This window comes from Cynara cardunculus, assembly GCF_001531365.2.
Source record: "Cynara cardunculus var. scolymus isolate 2C chromosome LG 15, CcrdV1, whole genome shotgun sequence".
Lineage (NCBI taxonomy): Eukaryota > Viridiplantae > Streptophyta > Magnoliopsida > Asterales > Asteraceae > Cynara > Cynara cardunculus.
The window spans coordinates 9,089,631-9,108,664 of record NC_037542.1 but is presented as its reverse complement, the minus strand read 5'-3'; the positions used below and the strand labels follow the sequence as shown (position 1 = coordinate 9,108,664).

At 35.4% G+C, this 19,034-nt stretch overlaps 1 protein-coding gene across 6 annotated transcripts; it reads right to left on the bottom strand.

The window, feature by feature from the left end:
- Positions 1-946: 946 nt before the first annotated feature.
- Positions 947-17,291, bottom strand: LOC112527624 (AP-1 complex subunit gamma-2-like). Of its 6 annotated transcripts, none has more exons than XM_025138366.1 (18): positions 16,925-17,291; positions 14,579-14,881; positions 14,300-14,441; positions 13,498-13,671; positions 13,063-13,242; positions 12,599-12,753; positions 11,859-11,949; positions 10,517-10,680; positions 8,327-8,381; positions 7,444-7,566; positions 7,218-7,313; positions 6,611-6,738; positions 5,787-5,891; positions 5,433-5,689; positions 2,498-2,752; positions 2,250-2,428; positions 1,484-1,588; positions 947-1,252 (listed from the first exon to the last, which is right to left on the bottom strand). In XM_025138366.1, exons 1-18 carry the CDS (start codon positions 16,954-16,956, stop codon positions 1,157-1,159), a joined length of 2,640 nt encoding a protein of 879 aa, XP_024994134.1. In that variant the 5' UTR covers positions 16,957-17,291; the 3' UTR covers positions 947-1,156. The 6 variants fall into 6 exon arrangements, with proteins under 6 accessions (XP_024994134.1, XP_024994132.1, XP_024994136.1 ...); XM_025138364.1 differs by having other exon boundaries at positions 14,579-14,914; positions 16,925-17,200; XM_025138367.1 differs by having other exon boundaries at positions 1,046-1,252; positions 2,250-2,425.
- Between the last annotated feature and the right edge of the window lie 1,743 nt (positions 17,292-19,034).

Genomic DNA, 19,034 nt, shown 5'->3' with positions numbered 1-19,034 from the left:
ACACTAATGAGGTGTATCGAGATGCATCAAATCAAATTCCCTTCTAAAACATGATTCATGGGTGGGTATGAGAAGTGACCAAGGGTTCAGATATCTTTTTACGCTTCTCACTATAACTTTCCTTCTCACATGATCCCTTGTGTGTGTGTGTATAGGTGGAGGTTCAAATGGAACATCTTTATTTTACAAGAACACGAGAACACCCTTATCAAATATGATAATACATGTAAGAGGACCTGATGGTGTGCAAACGACGTGTTCTACGACTTAGATCGAGCCCAAGGTCGTATGCATCTATGATTTAATATCAAATATGATAGATTATAGTATCACATTAGGAACACATTTATCACATGTGATAATACACGTTTAGTAGTGTAAGGGCGACTTAGCCCGCAACCTAGATCGCACAAAAGTTGTCCACATTTGTAATTTAGTATCACATGTGATTATCTATAGTAAAAAGATGTTCTCATGTTCTTATGAAATGAAGTTGTTCTCATTTGAACCTTCCTTGTACACACACACACACACCACACCAAGGTTCATCTAAAAACTCTACATAAATGAAAAACTAGAAAACGTCTTATCAACCGTTAGATCAGATGATCCAATGAATGTGATTAAGTGAATGGTTGCAACAATATTTTTAAATTAAAAAACATCACCCCCTTCCAAACTTTTATTTGAAAAAAGACGAAAAATAAACAAAATAAATTACACAAAAAACACGATCATATTTTTGTCGTTAACTTGACATCCATATTGATAAACTTGTTCATCCACTTTTTTGTGGTTTTTTTTTTTTTTTTGATTTTGCATATAATACGGTACGGTTGGTGTGCAGACACATAAATATATACACACATTCTTGTTATAAATGAAAATCTTTGATCATTAGTTATAATTCAAGAATTTGTATCCAACAAAAGCAGAGAAACATTCTAAGAAGAGAAAAGCAGAGACTTGGACCTGGATAATTTCATTTCAACAAACAAAGCTTCTCAAATGACAATCTATCTGTCAGTGTCTGTCTATGATGACAAAATTTAGGACTCTTTTCCTTCCATGTTCATGTACAAATCCTGATTGCTATAACCTCATCAAATGTATTGTAACACAACAAACATACATCAAACCAAAAACTACACATGGATCAAAGGTCGCGTGGGAAGTTGCTGATCTGTCCTTCCTCCAACATATCTTTGCCCTTCAACTTGTAACTTATTCGTATGCGCATCACAATTGATTTCTGAAATAAACAATATTACATTTATGTCTTCATGCCAATTCTAGATTAGGTCCAGTAAGTTGTTTAACTATATCATACTCTCCTAAACTACCCCCCTAAGTCTCTAAATAACTGTTGCATTTCCCTTTTGGCAAATTTCATTCTGGTATATATTGTTTACTATGTAGTAATCAGAACTGGATATAAAACAAGAGGATATAACATAATCTGGTCAAAAATGTATTGAAATACCTTGCCATGTTGAGTGTTGGTAACTTGCAACTTCTGAGTTATTGAGCCATTACCACTTCCCGGAAGAGTATTACCACTAGCAGGTTCCAAATGCAACTGAAGAAACTGTAGATTGGGAAAGCAGCATCAGATGGCATATTCGAGTGAAAGTATGGTTTATGAATATGATGCTTCAGCTTAGAATTAAAAGAGAAGGGAATCAGAGCACACAAATTCACTTCAAATGAGGTTGAATTCCAAACAACACACAGGATTTAAGTTTTTTAATATCTAATTGGTACATTATGTTAAGCTTTTTTTATCATATTTATTTAATTTTTGACCAAAGAAACTGTTGTCTCTTTTACATAAAATAAAATTCTTATTTGTAATTTTGTGATCATTATGTACAATAACATTTTAATTATACCAAAGGGTTGCAATGGTGATTTTTTGTTATTGGTAAGCTCGTACTACAAAACACTTGTAAACAACAATTTTCGATCGGCACTTAACTAGACCGCGCTTTCCCAATTTGTGTTGGTAAACATCCCCTTAGACATCCCACTAGATTATATAATCAATATAGGCATATAGCCCTTTGCATGCAGACCTATAACATCTTTCTTTCGTGTATTTTAATTATATTAAGCAGTACTTGCAAAAGTAACGGAAAAGGAAGCATAAAACAGAACGGCATTCAGAAAACAGATTGAAAGCCGAATTAATATGAAGAAAATATTACAGTAGTAAAATAATATAAGCCGATGAAGTAGCTTGCTATTACCTTTGGGACTGCTGCCTGGAAAATGAAATCTGTATAGACATCAGAAGACTTGTTCGTAAAGATTGCCTCAATGTGGGTTACTTGTGGACTTACAGGTTGCTTCGAAAGGTTGAACATTATCCTCAAAGAGCTACTCTCAAAAGCAACCATCGGTGGATATGCAGGACCATTGTCTTCTGCTATGAAACAGTGGTTATTAAAATCTCAAGCAAAAAGCACTTGTTAACCCGAATTGAGCAACTACTTACTAGGTGGTGGAGCTGGAGGGCTAGGACCAAATCCAGCTAGTAAGTCCATCATAGGGGCATCTCCTGCTGTGAAAGAGGCTTGTACAGATGGTCCTATAGCTGAGGAAAGACTATCTAATGCACTAACTGAAGTTCTATTATCTTTACTTATAGACAATATATCAGGTGCAGATGAACCATTTTGAGGAGAAGGCGACCCGATTGACAGTAGATCCAGCAGAACATCTGTGCCACTCTTTTGAGGCTGGGTTGTACCTGAAACCAACAAAGGTAAAATGACCATATGTTATCCCCATGCATAATGTGTGTGATACAGCTAATGGTTAACCATCGGAGAGAAGAAAAAGAAATGGTTGTTCAAGAGGGAAAAAAGAATTTAGCTCTACAAGACTCATTCCCTCGAACTGAATAACTCTATATTCCAAGAATGAAACACGGACAGATTACATAAGAGTACCACGCTTCAAGCGACATGAGAATACTTGGTAAGAAAAAGCAGCAAAGAAAGCAGTATGAAGCAAAAGATGACAGGTTTGTTGAAATTCATTCAAACTCGGTCGGATATAGCTTGCACCATCGCAATTTGCAAGTGAGATGTTCTGAATTCTGATAAAGGTTTTGCAATAAGAATTGGACCATTCATTCTGACCGTTAAAACCGTTAATTGCTCTCAACTCCAAACTTGTTATGTTTCATGAGTCGAGTAATAGCCTCTCTAAATTACTCTGTTTTGTTTTGTTTTGTTTTGTAGAACGTTTTAATAAAATAAATTAAAATTAACCCCCCCCCCCAAAAAAAAAAAAAACCAAAATGATATTCTAATAGTTAATTACAATTTTCTAGGGCTTGTTAATAGGCCAGTAAATGGTAAGCAAACTGACTAGTCTGCTTCTAACTTAAACAAGAGTTAAAATTAGCAATCATGCTACATTAAATACATGTTCACTAAATATTAATGGAATAAGAATCTAAATATTGCTATAATCAATCTAACTAAATATTCAAACTGATTAATTTCTTAAAGATGAATATACATAAATAGGGAGCATTATGTAATTTATATGGATCTGGATCACTTAATTCGGAGGCATTATATATAGATATACATAAACATACATTTGTTTGCGTATAGAGGATATATGGCAGTGTATTAATAGCATAATGTATCTTGATGTGTAGAAAAAGCTGAAACTATTGTTTTTTGGACACAGATAAGTTTTTTTTTTTTTTTCATTATTGGATTTTTTGCTTAACAAATTCGAATAATTTCTGATAAATCAATTTGGATGTTGATTTGCAACACATATGGAATTAAGACATCATTTTAACTAAAAGAATATGAATTTAGATATGTCCCCATTTTATGGTTAGACATCCGTTCACATAAATGCCTACGCAAAATTTGAAATGAATTAAAATTTGAATCACAAAATAATTTGATAGATATAAGTTAACATTGTTTCTATCACCATGTTAATTTGAATAATGAAAATATGATTATTATATGATTGTGAAGTCAAATTCAACGGTGTTCCTACCACACCCATCTGCTCACCACCTTTTCCAGGCATTACGATTCAGGTTCTACAATATTGTTCAGGTATAAGTTTGCATAAGAGAAGTTGACAATAAATGAACACAACTTCAAGAGCAGGAGTAAACTAGCAAATATGGTTAGATTGTACAATCTAGAGTGAATCAAAAAAACCGTCGCTGGTGCCATGCATAAAATATAGGCATCGTCTCTAAGTAAACAATTCTGCATGTTTAGTCCGTGTATCCCGGAGTCGCATCAATCAAGTCTTGTTTAATGTTGCTTTAACAGTTCTCTATTAGATGCCGTTCATCACTTAACATTCTTATGGCATTTTGGTTAATGCTTTTAAGGGTATTTTATTAATTTATTTGTACTTATTATTATCTTTTTCTTCTAATTTTCATCTTCACCACCACCACCACCTAGCAAATTACCACCAAAACACCCATCACTACTAACAATCACAACCCACCACTAAAATTGGAGTACCACCTATGTAACCGTTCACTTTGATAAAGGGAGACCTAAAACATCAAGAAACAGTGAAACAAAAAGGAAAAAAAATCAAAAACAAAAATGAGAAAATGAATTGACTATCAAAATTGAAAGAAAAAACCAGGAAAGTTTGCACATTGAAGTCCAAATAATATTATTTCCCACTTAAATAAGAAAAACAAGAAAATCAAAATCAAGAAACGAAATTCAAAATCAAAATAAAAAAACTGTAAGGCAAAAACAATGGAACACAAAAGCATGCCTGAAAGATGGATTAGTTGGCATAGGTAGAGAAGATGGAGACCGAGGAGGGAGGGAGGGAGGGGCAGAGATTGTGAGGAGGTGCATGCAGCAGCCAATAGGCTTTCTATGGAAGCTTAATTCTTTGGTGTTACAAAGTAAATAAAAATTTAAATAAAAAGTAGTATATTAATCCACCTAAATTGCCCTGAAAAATGTCATGAACATTACAGATGATAACATTAAGGACTTGATTGTAATGATCTTTGGGGGAAATTGCAGAACTATTTACTCAGTGACCATATTAAGAGATAAGTTTAGGCACATGGGCGATTTTTGTAGTTCATGCTAAAGGTTATTAGAAAAGAACTCTGGTTATCAGCATAATACCCAACTCTTGCATTATTAGAGAACTAGAAAAGCCATGCAAAATGCTCAATTAGTTCTGATTTCTGAAGCATGTTTTACTCTGTTTCCAAAGTACTATGGGAAACATAAAGTAATTTGCAATAAGCCAAACCTACACAAAAAAAAATCACATTTTCCAACAAGATACTCCTCTCCTTATCCTGGTTTCAGGAAAGGAAAACATCCATACACATATATACACTAGAAAACCATTTTGGGAAGGGAAAAACAGTTTGCTAGGTAATTAAGTCTAACCTGATTGTGATGAAGAGGATGTATCAACATCAAGAAGATCCTGAAGGAAGTTGCCACCTGAAGAGCTAGGCGCTGCAGGTTCCTCTGCTCCTAAATCGAGCAAGTCTACTAGAGGGGCTGCAGCTGTTTTGGCAACTCCATTGGGAAGATTTAGTGCAGTTCCGTGTGAAGTTGATACAGTTGCACGCATAGAACCAGCCCTCCTTCCACTGTAAGTTGCTTCATCAAGCACCGGCATCCTTTCAACGAGTGCAGACCTTCACATGTTCATTAATATCGTTAAGAGTTTTTTATAGAGTTATGAAAATTACAAGTTCATAGCTGAGCTATTACTAGTAGACGACTAATCCATACCTTATGTTCTGATGCTTTTCAATTATAGAATCGAATTCGATGGATCTCTGCTGCAGTTCAAGCAGAAGGCTTCCTTTAGATTGAGTAATGATATCCTTTATTCTCCTAAAAATAACAACTACATAATCAGAAATTTCATAGATTACATCAATGAAAACTCAAAGTGATACTTTGTCAGACGGAAGCTTTTCTAAATCAGGAACCTTTTATTCACCAAAAAGGGACAAAAACCCTAGCATAGAATGTAGACAAATATCACTTACAATACAAGAAAATATGAAAGGTGTCAATTCATTTTGCGAAGATTAAAGATAAAATATATTTTTTATTTTTTGTATTAAGATCTGTAGACTAGTTCTAGGCTACTCGTTTGCACTTCTTTCCTTTTTGGTTCAAATTCTAATATTCTATGCTTGAACTTCAGAATTCTGAAGAGGTTGTGTATATAGTCAGGCAGTATTAGCATAGTATCTTGTGATAACTTGTGCTTTTAAGTCCCTTCATCAATAAAACGCCAGTTAGATGGCGAGGGCCTCGAGTGAGCCACACTACTAATTAGCAATGTGTTTGATGAACATGCACACACACATATACATACAATTGGAACTAGGTTCCCTGTGTAGATTAAAGAAGTGATCAACGAGAAGGAAAGAAGAAAAAGAAATTACAGTCATTACAAGCTTACAAAAGCCTCAACAGAGCAAGTGGAAATATGGAATGAAACTGAACCCTTCCTGAATAATCGACATTTCGTGTAAACCCGCTTGTAAATTTGCGTAAATATGAGAATGAGAACCTACTTTTAACGAACAAAAACAACTTACTGTGAGCAAGAAGGGAAACGAGAAGACAGCTTTAATAAAGCAATCAAACACATAGCTCTGGTAGTAAGATCCAATGTGTGGCGCTTGATTGCAATTTGAATAACATCCACAGCATCATTCTCAGTTACCTGTTGAAACAACTCAAATTAACAAAATATTCTGGAAACAATGAGATGCTAAAATATACTCCAGCAGAAATATACATGATATGGCATAACAGAGGCAAAATGGCAAATACAGGAAAAGTTCAACATAGAATAGGCTAGATTCTCATCACCCTCACAACACCTGACCTCTGAAAGCTTGAAGATTTCTAATGCCCTGTACCAACTGTCTACTAGATCTTAAAGCCGCATGACCCAAACTTAAAGTACATATAATATAATTTTCCTATTTAGATGTCACACAAACATGGCTCATGTGTGAGTGTGTGACTCGATGAACATTGATATGAATCTCAAGAAGTCAATAGCCAGAATCACACTGCTGCTCTGCAATACAGTTTTGTAAAATGCAGATGCTGTTTAGGGGGATTATGAATTCTTTAGAACAAACTAGAAATTAACATGGAAAAGAAATTCATACAATCATGGAGAAGCAAACTCACAGTAATAGGTTCCTCCACATTAAGCATTCCAATATTGTTGACCAACATGTCACCATATTCTCCGATGCACCATACAGCTACACGAACAAGTGTTTCCTGTTTTTGGAAGCAATAAGAAATATACATTGATACCTATATGTAAGTGGTACATATGAAGAGAAACTGCCAGCAGAACATCAGATGGACCAAGGTGATCAAGGATTATTAAGCGAGAAATTCATTGTACCTGGTCACCTGATGTTTGGATTGCCTTGTAGAGTGACCTTACTGTGTACCCATGGAGGTTAGAAGCATTGGTTATCACAACAATAAGAGCATGCCATACTTCATCCTTTACGTAATTTCCAGCCTACTAACAGTAGAACAAGAGATTAGTGGTCCGGCAAGCACATGTGAAACTAGTGAACACAGATTGTGGAGATGCCTAAATACATGGAATGAACTATTCTAGGTGCAGGATTCACTGAGCAAACTAACCTAAAAGCAATAGTAGAGTTTAGACGAAGTCTTAAGTCGAAAGAACAGCATGAAGCATAACTGATATAAACCATGGGCACGAGCAGAAAGACATAGTGAAACAGCCAACCTCTTACTAGAGAAAGGACATTGTTTACTTCACCTAAATTCCTCGTAATAATTTCACTTTTCACAAAATTAGAATTCTACAACTGAAGTCCTTAGTAATGGGCTACAAATAAATTCCAGGATGGTTGTAAGTTCAATTGCATGTTATTGGACCAGTCTATCACTTTGAGTTTGGGGCGCTACAAATGGCATCAGAGCAGTGGTCCCTCGAGGGGTAGTGAGTTGGACTCATGCATCTCTTGCAGATTATTAATTCTAGGTCTGTTTGGATGGGTTTTTATGTCGGCCTAACGAGGCATCAGAAATTGAAGTGTGGCCGTTTATGATAACTCGTCTCACATAGATTATGAATTAAAATTGGAAGTCCCTTACAAGTCCTTACTAATGGGCTACTAATTACTTCAGGATGATTTTAAGTTGATTTGGAGATTGGGCTGGTGTATTACTTTGGGCTTGGGGCGTTATAAGCAATGCATGGAAAATGAGAGTCATCATTCGGGAGAACCTACGACCATAATGCATACCTGGGGGAGAACCTTGAGCATCTGGTCAATGTACCAAATCTTGTCCGGGGAAAGCCTAAGAAACCATAGAAGAAATATTAGCATGTGCATGATAAGTTAAAAAAACATCAAAATCTGACATTCCAACACCAAATGTCAAATAGAAAAAAATGAAATTATTCTAAATCAATGTTGCACCGAAGATGCCAATTGCATTTACATAATATTTCCCTCGGGTCATGTCAGATTCTAAATACGCACCAGTGGATGTAGATTTTAGATGGTGACGAACAGCCAAGTAGATAGATAAGAGGCATATAGGATGAATGAAAGGTGTTCATTTTCTAAAGATGAAATGTCTAAGGTTTTTGGTATTCCATCCAGATAATTGATCAGGTAGTCGCAACGTGCAAATAACAAAACATAACTACATCATTCCTCATTTCCCTGGCTTAGAGCATTTCCAAAGATTCTCCATATTTTCTCCAAAACAGAGAGTTAAAAATCAAAATCTCCAAAAATAATTACATTCAACTCCAACAGATTCTCCATTTTGGAGATTATAACATCAATTATATTATTAAAATATTCCATACATTTAATAACATATTATTTTTCTCTCATAGACATTTAACTTGAAAAACTCGTATTGGTGGGAATAATAAAATATCATTTCTCACTCATAAGTAATCATTTTTAGGGAGTTCTTCGTATTTGGAATTTTACATTCTCTCTCCTACTTTCTCCATTTTGGAGAAGGTTTTAGAGAATCTGTTGGAGCAAAAAAGACCCCAAAATCTCCATTTCGGAAAATCCGTTGGAGATGCCCTTAGCCATGTATGTATATTACTATATCAGTACCACCAGATTAATCATGAGTTCTCTTTCCAGGAAAGTTTTATCAACGTTGTCTTGGATGCAAAACATATAGTATAATGATAATGTGTCTAGTTATTAGGTACCTAATGAATATTTCTTTTGTCTATGTAGGACAACCAGTTTACAGAATCTTTGTAGTTGGTTATTTATATCACTCTGGCATAGATCCAAAATCATTGAGCTTTCCGAAGATCCATTCACCTCACATACTTTGTTTACCATGCGGAGCATTAAGGACCAGGGAAAGAAAATGCCAGATTGACACATCATGTTGTTTTTGGTAATAATGTCGTGTTAGTGTGGAAGTATTCTTTTGTGGTTATAACTTCACATAAAAAAAGTGTGTCCTCCCCTCCTTTAAACAACCAATAGCAACAAGAAACCAATTAAGTTAATAAACTGCTGAAGATGGCTTGGTTAATTGACGCAACATAGAAGGGATCAAGGAAATGAGCACAGTCAACTCAGCTAATGGGAAATTTGGAGAGAAATGAGCACAGTCAACTCAACTAATGGGAAATTTGGAGAGAAATGAGCACAGTCAACTCAACTCTAGATTTAACATAAGAGTTTGTGTCCATCACTGGAAGAAAAGGTCCAACTGAACTGTGAAAGAAGGATCTTCTGCTTACTAACATTCAGCATGGACAAATTCATGGGCATAAAAAAATACTTAGGAGAGATGAAGGTAACAACGAAAAATATTTCGGAGAGATAAGGTAACAAAGAAAATTGTGAACTTCTCAGATGCTGTGTGTATGCACATTACAACAGTCTAAGAACAGGTCACAAGTAGGACTGTTGCAAGTGAGGAGCAATATTTGCAAGTCCACCGTGGGAATAAATGTAAAAAGAACATACAAAAAAAGGTTTCCAACAGATAAATTTGTAATTGTCATTCATCTAGGAAAAAAAACCATAAAAGGAATGAAAGCAGCTGCATAAAGTCAAATTTGGTATGTTCTGAAAAAACCAAGCACAGATCTAAAGCAATCTGTGGTGTGTCATGTGTGTGAAATTGCATAATATTGAATAAGGCATGAATTGGAATAGAAGACCACATGCAACCCCTTTTGATGTAACTTCTTTAGAGTGCAAAACTGGACGCCACTGAACTTCAAATATGTCCTATTCAGCTTGATTTCTAATGTGAGGGATGTTATCATCAAGATGCACACCAAAATCAGTGATTTGAAGAAACCTAGCATGCAAGGGTTTTAACATTGTCTGAGGTTCTTCACAAGAAATCATGACTACAGCAATAATGTAATAACTTCACAATTCTAATACCAACCAAAATGATTTGTTATTAAATAGAAACCTTGAACTTACTTTTCCACAATGGAGCAAATTTTTGCAGTAAGATCTTCCTTGAAGTCCTGGTCACTTACTTGTAGATAATCAATTAACTCCTTGGTCAAAGGTTGTACGTTGCTCTCATTCACAAGGAGATATACAAGTTCAAGAGCTCTTTTACGAATTGAAGCATCTGAATCCTGAATAAGAAAGGAGCACCATATGAAATTCACATGTGGTAGAGTAGATCCAAAGTGCAACTATTCAACCCCTGAATCCCCAAAAAGTACATTCAGAAAATGCAACAACAAATTATAACTCAATTAGTAAGTTTGTGTTAAGCCTCAAGGAAGTAGAAAAGATATAGAGGACGAAGGAAAATGGAACAGTGAGGATAATTAAGATGACCAGGAAAAGACAATCACGACAAGAGACAATTCCACACATCTGGAGTGCAGAAGCAGTTGTAAAAAAATAGTTTCAGTACAAACATCATTAACACTAAGAATCAAGGGAGTTTGATTTGTCGAATCCCAGTGGCATCTGAAGCAATTGGAATGTCAATGCCATTGACCAAAGTCCATTCTTGCGTTTGGTTCACGGATTGAATTGATTTGATCATTCCTTGCCATCCATAAGTAACGAATTTCATAATTAGGTTACAAAAAGACAAAAATAACCTTTGCGTCAATTTTAACCAACACCACCACCCCCACCTCTCACACCACCCTGGCACCCTACTGCCGCCGCTTCCACAGCCACCCCACCCTCCCTAACCCACCGCCAACACCACCACGCCCCTACCATCATCGTCAGAGCCGCCACCATCACCAATTAATATCATCATCATATTGTATTTATAGTTTAAAGCAAGAAAGTATGAAAATGTAATTAAGGGGTATTTGGGTCATTTATTGTTAGTTCATTCCAATTCCTAAGCTACATTCTGCCAATCAAACATGCAGATTCCAATTCTTTTGAGAGATGCCATTCCAATTTCTGCCAACCAAAAACGTGATCAACTTCCATTCCAATTCATTCAAATTCAAATTCAAATCCCTTGATGGATTTCAATCCACCAAATTTCATTCTGAAAGCAAGAAGGTCTTCTTTATTTTTCTTTCTATTTGGATCTTTCGAGCTTCTAAATGGAATTGCTGATTATATAATAACGATAAAGAATGTCAAAGCAAACCAAGCACCCCCCAAGGGTAACAACAGCAAGAAGAAAAAGGTGCACCTACATTTTTTGTGTTACACCAAATAAAGTTGAGTGGGAAGGCCTATTGCTCATTTGCATGTGTGCAGGTTTCAAATCTCAGCCCCTCCACCTGATGTCATTAACATATACTTGTCTACTAATAAATGAGAAAATTACCTTTACACATTCTAAGATTGTGACGCGGTGTCTCTGCACTGCTTGATCATCTACTGAAACTGCTTTCATCAGCATGTTCAACGCAACATATCTGTCATGTGAGGCTCAAAGTTTAAGAGACTGAATCAGGGAAACTAGCAGTAAGAAATTATCTAAATGCACATAGCTGATTACCATGGAAATCAATAATTGAAACATCTAAAGGCACCAACTCAACTAATCATGGAGAATTTCAAAATTCTTATGCAAAAAATCATCACCTGAAAGATTATGTGGCTATCACAGTTCAAGAAATCATATCATATCAAAAAGCAAGGACAGACAGTTGAACCAAGACCTTTTACTAAACAAGCTGACCATTTTCTAACTGACGGTGATGAAGAACATTTTCATTGGATATTTGCAAGCAACTGAAAATGCGATGCTTGTCTTACAAATTCAATTGGCCGTTAAATTCTCTAATGGAACATATAGAACACAAATTAAACACTCAGCCAACCATTTGGGTAATCGAAGAGTTCATATATCTTCATGTTTGCATTAATTGTACAACCTAAACAAAAATTAAACCCTGTGCAGGAACTGGCTGGCAAGATCAAGGTATACAAGACGGAGTTTTTAACACTTGATACCACAATAAGATCTTCATAAACATTAAAACTGCAAAATAATATATGTTATGCAAAGTCCTTTTTGCATTAATGCCAAATATTTTAGCCCATAAAAGAGACGATACTCACCTGATATTGTTGTCGCGGTTAGACAAGAATCGCCCCAAAATGTTGATTGCAAGAACACGCAAGCCACTATTATCTTCAATGCTCATAATAGTTTCTACACATTCATAAAGTATGGCATTCCCTGCATTCTTGTTCGACTCAGTTTTTGTTGCCACCTACACAGGGAATTCAGCAAGAGCAGTGTAATCAGACTTCATTACAAGATCATCAGTAGACATTATGATTTAATTGTCTTGCGCTATAGGTGCCAAAAGAAATCCATAAAATTCTTCATGACAATTGACCTAGTGAAGATTAAATGAAAGCTTGAAGGAGTGATAAACTATGCAACACACATTTCACATGAATGAGATACACGAAGAGATCCGTTTGAAAGAAGAGAAGCACATACAAGGTAAAGCATCAATTGGACCAAATTTAATAGGATAAGTCAATAAGTTTTATGATAAAGGATGTGAGCTAACCTGAGCTAGAATGTCATTCATACAATCGCTAGCATCAGCATCTCCATGGCCTAAGACGCGCAAAAGACGGAGCAGTCTTATATGGAGAAAAGGGTCTGCAATCCCACCAACGTCGTATTCAGGAGCATATGGGCTGTTCACAACATCCTTCAGAACTTTCACCAAGCCCTCTGTGCATTTCTAGACCAAAGAAGAAAAGGGAAGGAAAAAACATCTCATCACATAAACCAACCAGTGTAGGCACTCCCAAATTTAACAAAATTACCGGTGCAGAATCATATGTCAAGCGATTCTTAGCACAGTTGTATGTTAGAATAATTAAAGAAAGGGAAAAGGAAGAAAACAGACTGCTCATGTCCCAACCAATAATACATGAAATGATAAGTTCAGGTGCTCAGAAAAGTAGAAGATCTTGAGCAAGCGACATTAACTTACCTTCCTGAAATATTCAAGAGCCTCTTCACTAAGTTTACAGAGATCTATACAGAGCTGGATTCCAGTTAAAAGAACTCCATGATGCTTTTCTTTAAGCAAGGAAACAACAGGGTTTACAAAATTTTCTGCAAGGTCGGGGACTTTCTTTACAATCCTTATTGAGCATAATGCTGCCTGTGCAGTGTAAGCACTTATGTTAGTACAATGCTGTGAAGGGTAAAATGAGAGCCAAAGATGAAATATTCTTGAGAGATGATGAAATGAAATGTATATCAATTACATTTTGCATCCACAAGCCTTCTACAGTGCAAAGTGTTAATGATCTTTTTTCATAACAAACACCGGAAATTAGATCAAGTATAATTACAGGAAAAACATATATTGATTGAAGCATTCAAAACAGGGAGAAGTTCTAATAATAGCCATGTCACACATGATTCATCAGGAAAAAGCACAAGAAAAGGTTCAAGATGATAACAAGAGAAAGCATATACTTGTTATAAACATAATGTCACAGTGCACACAAATACAACAAAAAAAATCACCTATATGTTTTTCCTTGTCCAGTATTAACATTTCTATACACAAATGGTTTTTAATTCATAATATTAGCAGACAATTTGAATGAAGAATTTGAATGAAGACAAATTAGAAAGGAATGATTTATGGAACTTATAGGGTACTCCATAGATCAGACATGTTGTCAAGGTGGGATCAAGAAACAAAAATCACATGCTTAGGCTTCATGACCCCATAAGGACCATCGCCCATGAACAGAAATGCTATATTTTCATCAACTTACTTTCTTCCGGACATTTGGATCTCGAAATTGCAGCAACCTTTCGACTTCAGGTGCAAGATCACGAGCCATTTCTGCAGAACATATGTTGCCCAAAGCACAAAGAGCTAGTCCCACAATATATTGGTTGGTATGGTTAAGATCTCTGTCAGATGATGACAACAGCTTCTCTATTATTAGGAATTCCTTCTTACATGTAGACAGTACTAAGCACCGAAGATAGTCAACCATGTTACTAGAACACAATATGTAAGAAAAAGAAAAGAAAAAGTAGGAGCATACTGCTTTAGTGAATTGGTGACCAGCATCAGAACTTCTTGTCTTTCATCAAGAAGCAGCATAAGTCCAAGATATCCTATTCTCTTCTCGGGAAATCCAGGAGCTGCTATTAACTTTAGGCATTCCATTTGGCCAAAATGTGTGGGATATCCTAGCATGTGAATGAACATGAGCTTTGCCAAGTTACGGTGTCTATAATCTTGATCATTATCACTGACTGCTGCACGAATAGAAGCACATTCTTTTCTAACAACAGCACGCTCTTCTGCAGCAGTTTTGCAAGCACGTATTGCCCGAATCATGTCCCTGCAGTGGAACAATACTTTGATTCGCACCCAACTAAATAACAGTTATTATAATATCATGCATAAAAAATGAACACCAATGAAAATATGTTTTTATCGACTTGCTTAAATGAGTCTAACTCATGCATACTAATTCTGAAAGGATGACTGAGGTCAACGGCGGGTATAAACGGACTAAGAGAAAGTAACGATATATTGGACTGACATATTACTACACATCAGCAAATTACAGGATAACAGGGGATGAAGAAATTAAGGTAGACAGAGTAAGGTAACTATAGTGTCATGAAAACACAAGTCAATACTCATGATTTTATGTGTGCACGTGGTATTACCAAAGCCAAATCAGCCAGAGTAACTAGGTCCGCATACAGCACCAAAAATAAAAAAGAATATGCAAGAAACCTGGTGATACCCAGCCCTATGCCCAAAAGAAAGGAACTAACAAATTAACAATTTTTCCAAATTGTGAAGCTCCAACATTATCTCCAAAAGAAAGAAGAAAAAGGTAAATTTCTATTACAGCCACCTAACTGATATGGTAGATAGAAGCATCCCACCCCACCAAAGATATAAGCTTATCCATCTCCTCATCATCCCCCACACTGGAACTGCTAGATGCCGCCCAACAATTTAAACAAGATCAAGCGTTTCTCTGCCGATCCAAAGTTAGCCTGCAACCAAGTTTGTTCAGTCCTCTCCTTGGTTAATTTGTCTTGCACCAAGAAGGGAAATGTGTGTGTAGGATATGCTTAACATTCATACAAAAAAAAAATCTATGCCTCCTGCCCCATCTCTCCTCCTCTCCATAACTTCTAATATATCAAGTTTATTTACCATGCTCAACAATCATTCCTCAGGAGGAGCTGATGCTCCGCTATGTATAACCCTTCATGTATCTTGATCGTCAAGGTTGGTCCCTAGTATGATTGCTTCTGGTGTACAAAATCAATACAAATAATCGTAACAAAGTCCTTTGTCATCATAACCACCAAGTTCTGCCTACCAACTGGAATATGACACATTGGCCAAGCTCCAACATGTTTAACCTCCTTAATGAACAGAGACATTAGGAAGCTCAGTCTGCTCACCTAACAGTTTTCATTACTTGGCACAAATAGGCACAAATAATTCTCCCTTTTCCAGCTTCATCTATATTTTCTTCCATGGAAAGAAAATAATCACTCCAACAAGGACCCTAACACCATATAGTAACACCTAAAAACCTTATTTGACTAGTCTGTTGCTTTGCTACAGAACACTATGGCAACATGCTCCTAAATTTTTAGTTGTTCTGGGGTTCCATCGCCTTCTCCAAGAAAAACATGCTGCTAAATTTGTAGCGTGTCTCCACATCATTACTAATTCTGTATATGAAAATCTTACAAAATTAATGACAATTGTTCAGTATGGCAAGGGTGTACATTTGTGTTATTGAAATGTGCCTACGACACCTTATGTTGTAGATGAATTAGCTGACTATCCAGAAGAAGAAAATGTTGTCAATGAGAAAGGACTGATGCTAAACTGCAGCCACACATCTAGACAATTAGAGATGGAAATTAATGGAAGATTTTTAATATGAACAGGAACAATGATAGAAAACAAATGCACTATGTTTCTGTTAATTGTCCCATATCAAACATGTAGTGAAATATTTTGCATGATGAGGGAGAGAAAGTGCAAGATAAACCAGAGAGATGGAAACTCTCGAGTATAGAGGCATACAGTTTACAAGAGATGGTTCATGATAGTGTCCAAAGAGTATATATGTATTCATCCTTCACAGATAAGGATCTTAAAATCTTACAATTCATGATAGTAATGTCCAACTTGTTTGAATGACCAGGTATAGCCGTGGAATACATCAATTAATTCCATTAAATGAATACCAATCATGTGTACCAACGCAAACTAACATTCAATTTAGACAATTCCAGATCACATTGATACAAATTAGGTCAAAACGAACAACTCCCAGTTCAAAACTGATCAAACAAAAAAAGCTTCAAAACATGAGATCAGTTGTGAAGAAGCAACTCACCTTAGACGCGTCCCAGACGAAAAGGGATTCATGATTGGGTTGGTTTTGAAACCGTGAGAGAGCTCGATCAGATCCAGAGGTGTTTAGTGCAAAAAGGAACTATATAACCGGTTCGTAGACCGGCCCCCTCAATTACAGTCGAATCGAGATCTGGGGAAGGTCAATTACGAGGATCTGAAGAGGAATCTGAGATCTATGGAAGGTAATGCAAACGTGAGTGAAGAAAAATCTTGATTTGTCTCCCAAAATTCTTCCACAGTTCCACTTACGCTTGGGTAGGAGTATGCATCTCTCTCTCTCTCTGTGTTTTCCCTCTTTGAAAAGAAGAAGAAAAACTATGGAAAATGAACAAAATCTCTTTCAATCCCTTCCATGACTCGGATCAATTGGTTGTCTAATAAACTATATATTCAATTTTCCAAAAATAATGTATTATCTTTATTCATATAATAACATTATATTACAAGATGAATATGGTATTAACCAATAGTCTTATCTGGTAAAAGCATAGGTAAGGACCGAGAATCTTACCTAGTAAGTAAGAGCAACAACTCTTATCGTGATTAACACTTACCGGATAAATTGATGCATTCGATACCATTTTGGTGGACTAAAATCTTACTCAATAAGTAAGTGATAGTCACAAATTTTGCTGCTAAACACTTGCTCAAATAACCATTTGGTAAACAAACTCTAAGATAAAATTATCTTTGTGATAATCTATACAGATCATTAAGAAATAATCTTTCTCAATCGTTCCACCAATTATTATGAGAGAAAGAAAAATGTAACCATGAAAATGTAAATAGTTTAAAGGACAAAAGATTTACATCGTAATTTAAAAATGATTCGGTCATTTTATCTTTGCTACTTTGTTATGTACATCTTAAAAGGTTAGTCGACTTTAATCGTAAGCATAAGCCATTTTAATACTAGATAACAAATTACGACATTTGGTTGTAGTGAATTAAGGGATTCACAATTAAAAAATGAATCTTAATCTAATCTATATATATCTATAAAGCAGAATCATGATATGCTGACGTGACATCTCCTCGACGTAGAGATCATATTTTCCTCTTTTTTCCACATTTTGATTTTTTTTTCTTAATAATTTTGCAAATTAATGTTCACATTTAACTCAAAACCTTTCCTCTTCTCTTGGTACGTTTCAACTCTATTTATGTGTACATTTAACTCAAAAAACCCTTCCCCTTCTCTTGGTACGTTTTAACTCTATTTATGTGTACATTTAACTCAAAAAACCCTTCCCCTTTTCTTGGTACGTTTCAACTCTATTTATGCGTTCTCCATCTCTATCTCCATGTACGAGTTATAAATTACTGGTACGCTCTTCGCTCTTCTTTTCCATCTCTCATCTAAAAACCACTTTTCCTCTTTTTTCCACGTTTTGATTTTTTTTCCTTAGTAATTTTGCAAATTAATGTTCACATTTAACTCAAAAACCCTTCCCTTCTCTTGGTATGTTTCAACTCTAACATTTAAATCATTCAATCCTTGGTTTTTTCTCTAAATCCCTCAATCTTTAGGTTTTTTTCATTTATGTGTTCTTCATATCCATGTACGAGTTATAAACTATAGGTACGCTCTCTCCTCTTCTTTTTCATCTATCATCTATGGCAGAAGAGTATACACAAGTTTATCAATATATGTAATAAGACATTGGAATATGGATTAAAGAGAAGTCTAAGACATTGGAACATGGATTAAAGAGAAGTCTCCATTGAGGATTTAAAATTTTGTGAAAATTTTGATTATTTTTCCTTTTGTTGTGGATTCACTTAATTTTTTTTTATTATGTTTTCTTATAGTTTATTAATTTGTAATTTTGTAAGAAAAAACACCAACAATAAGATACATTTTTAGGCATCGCAATACTAATTTAAAAAAAAAACACAAACTTTGTTTTTTTATTGATGTAATTATTATCAAAACATTAAATTAATTAGACTATTCATTTTCATTGCTTACACCCAATATTTGTTTTTTTGATTCGTTTATCTCATATGACCCTATTTGTTATTTACATAACAATAATTGAACACACACACATACATATGTATGTATGTATTCAATATATATAATCAAA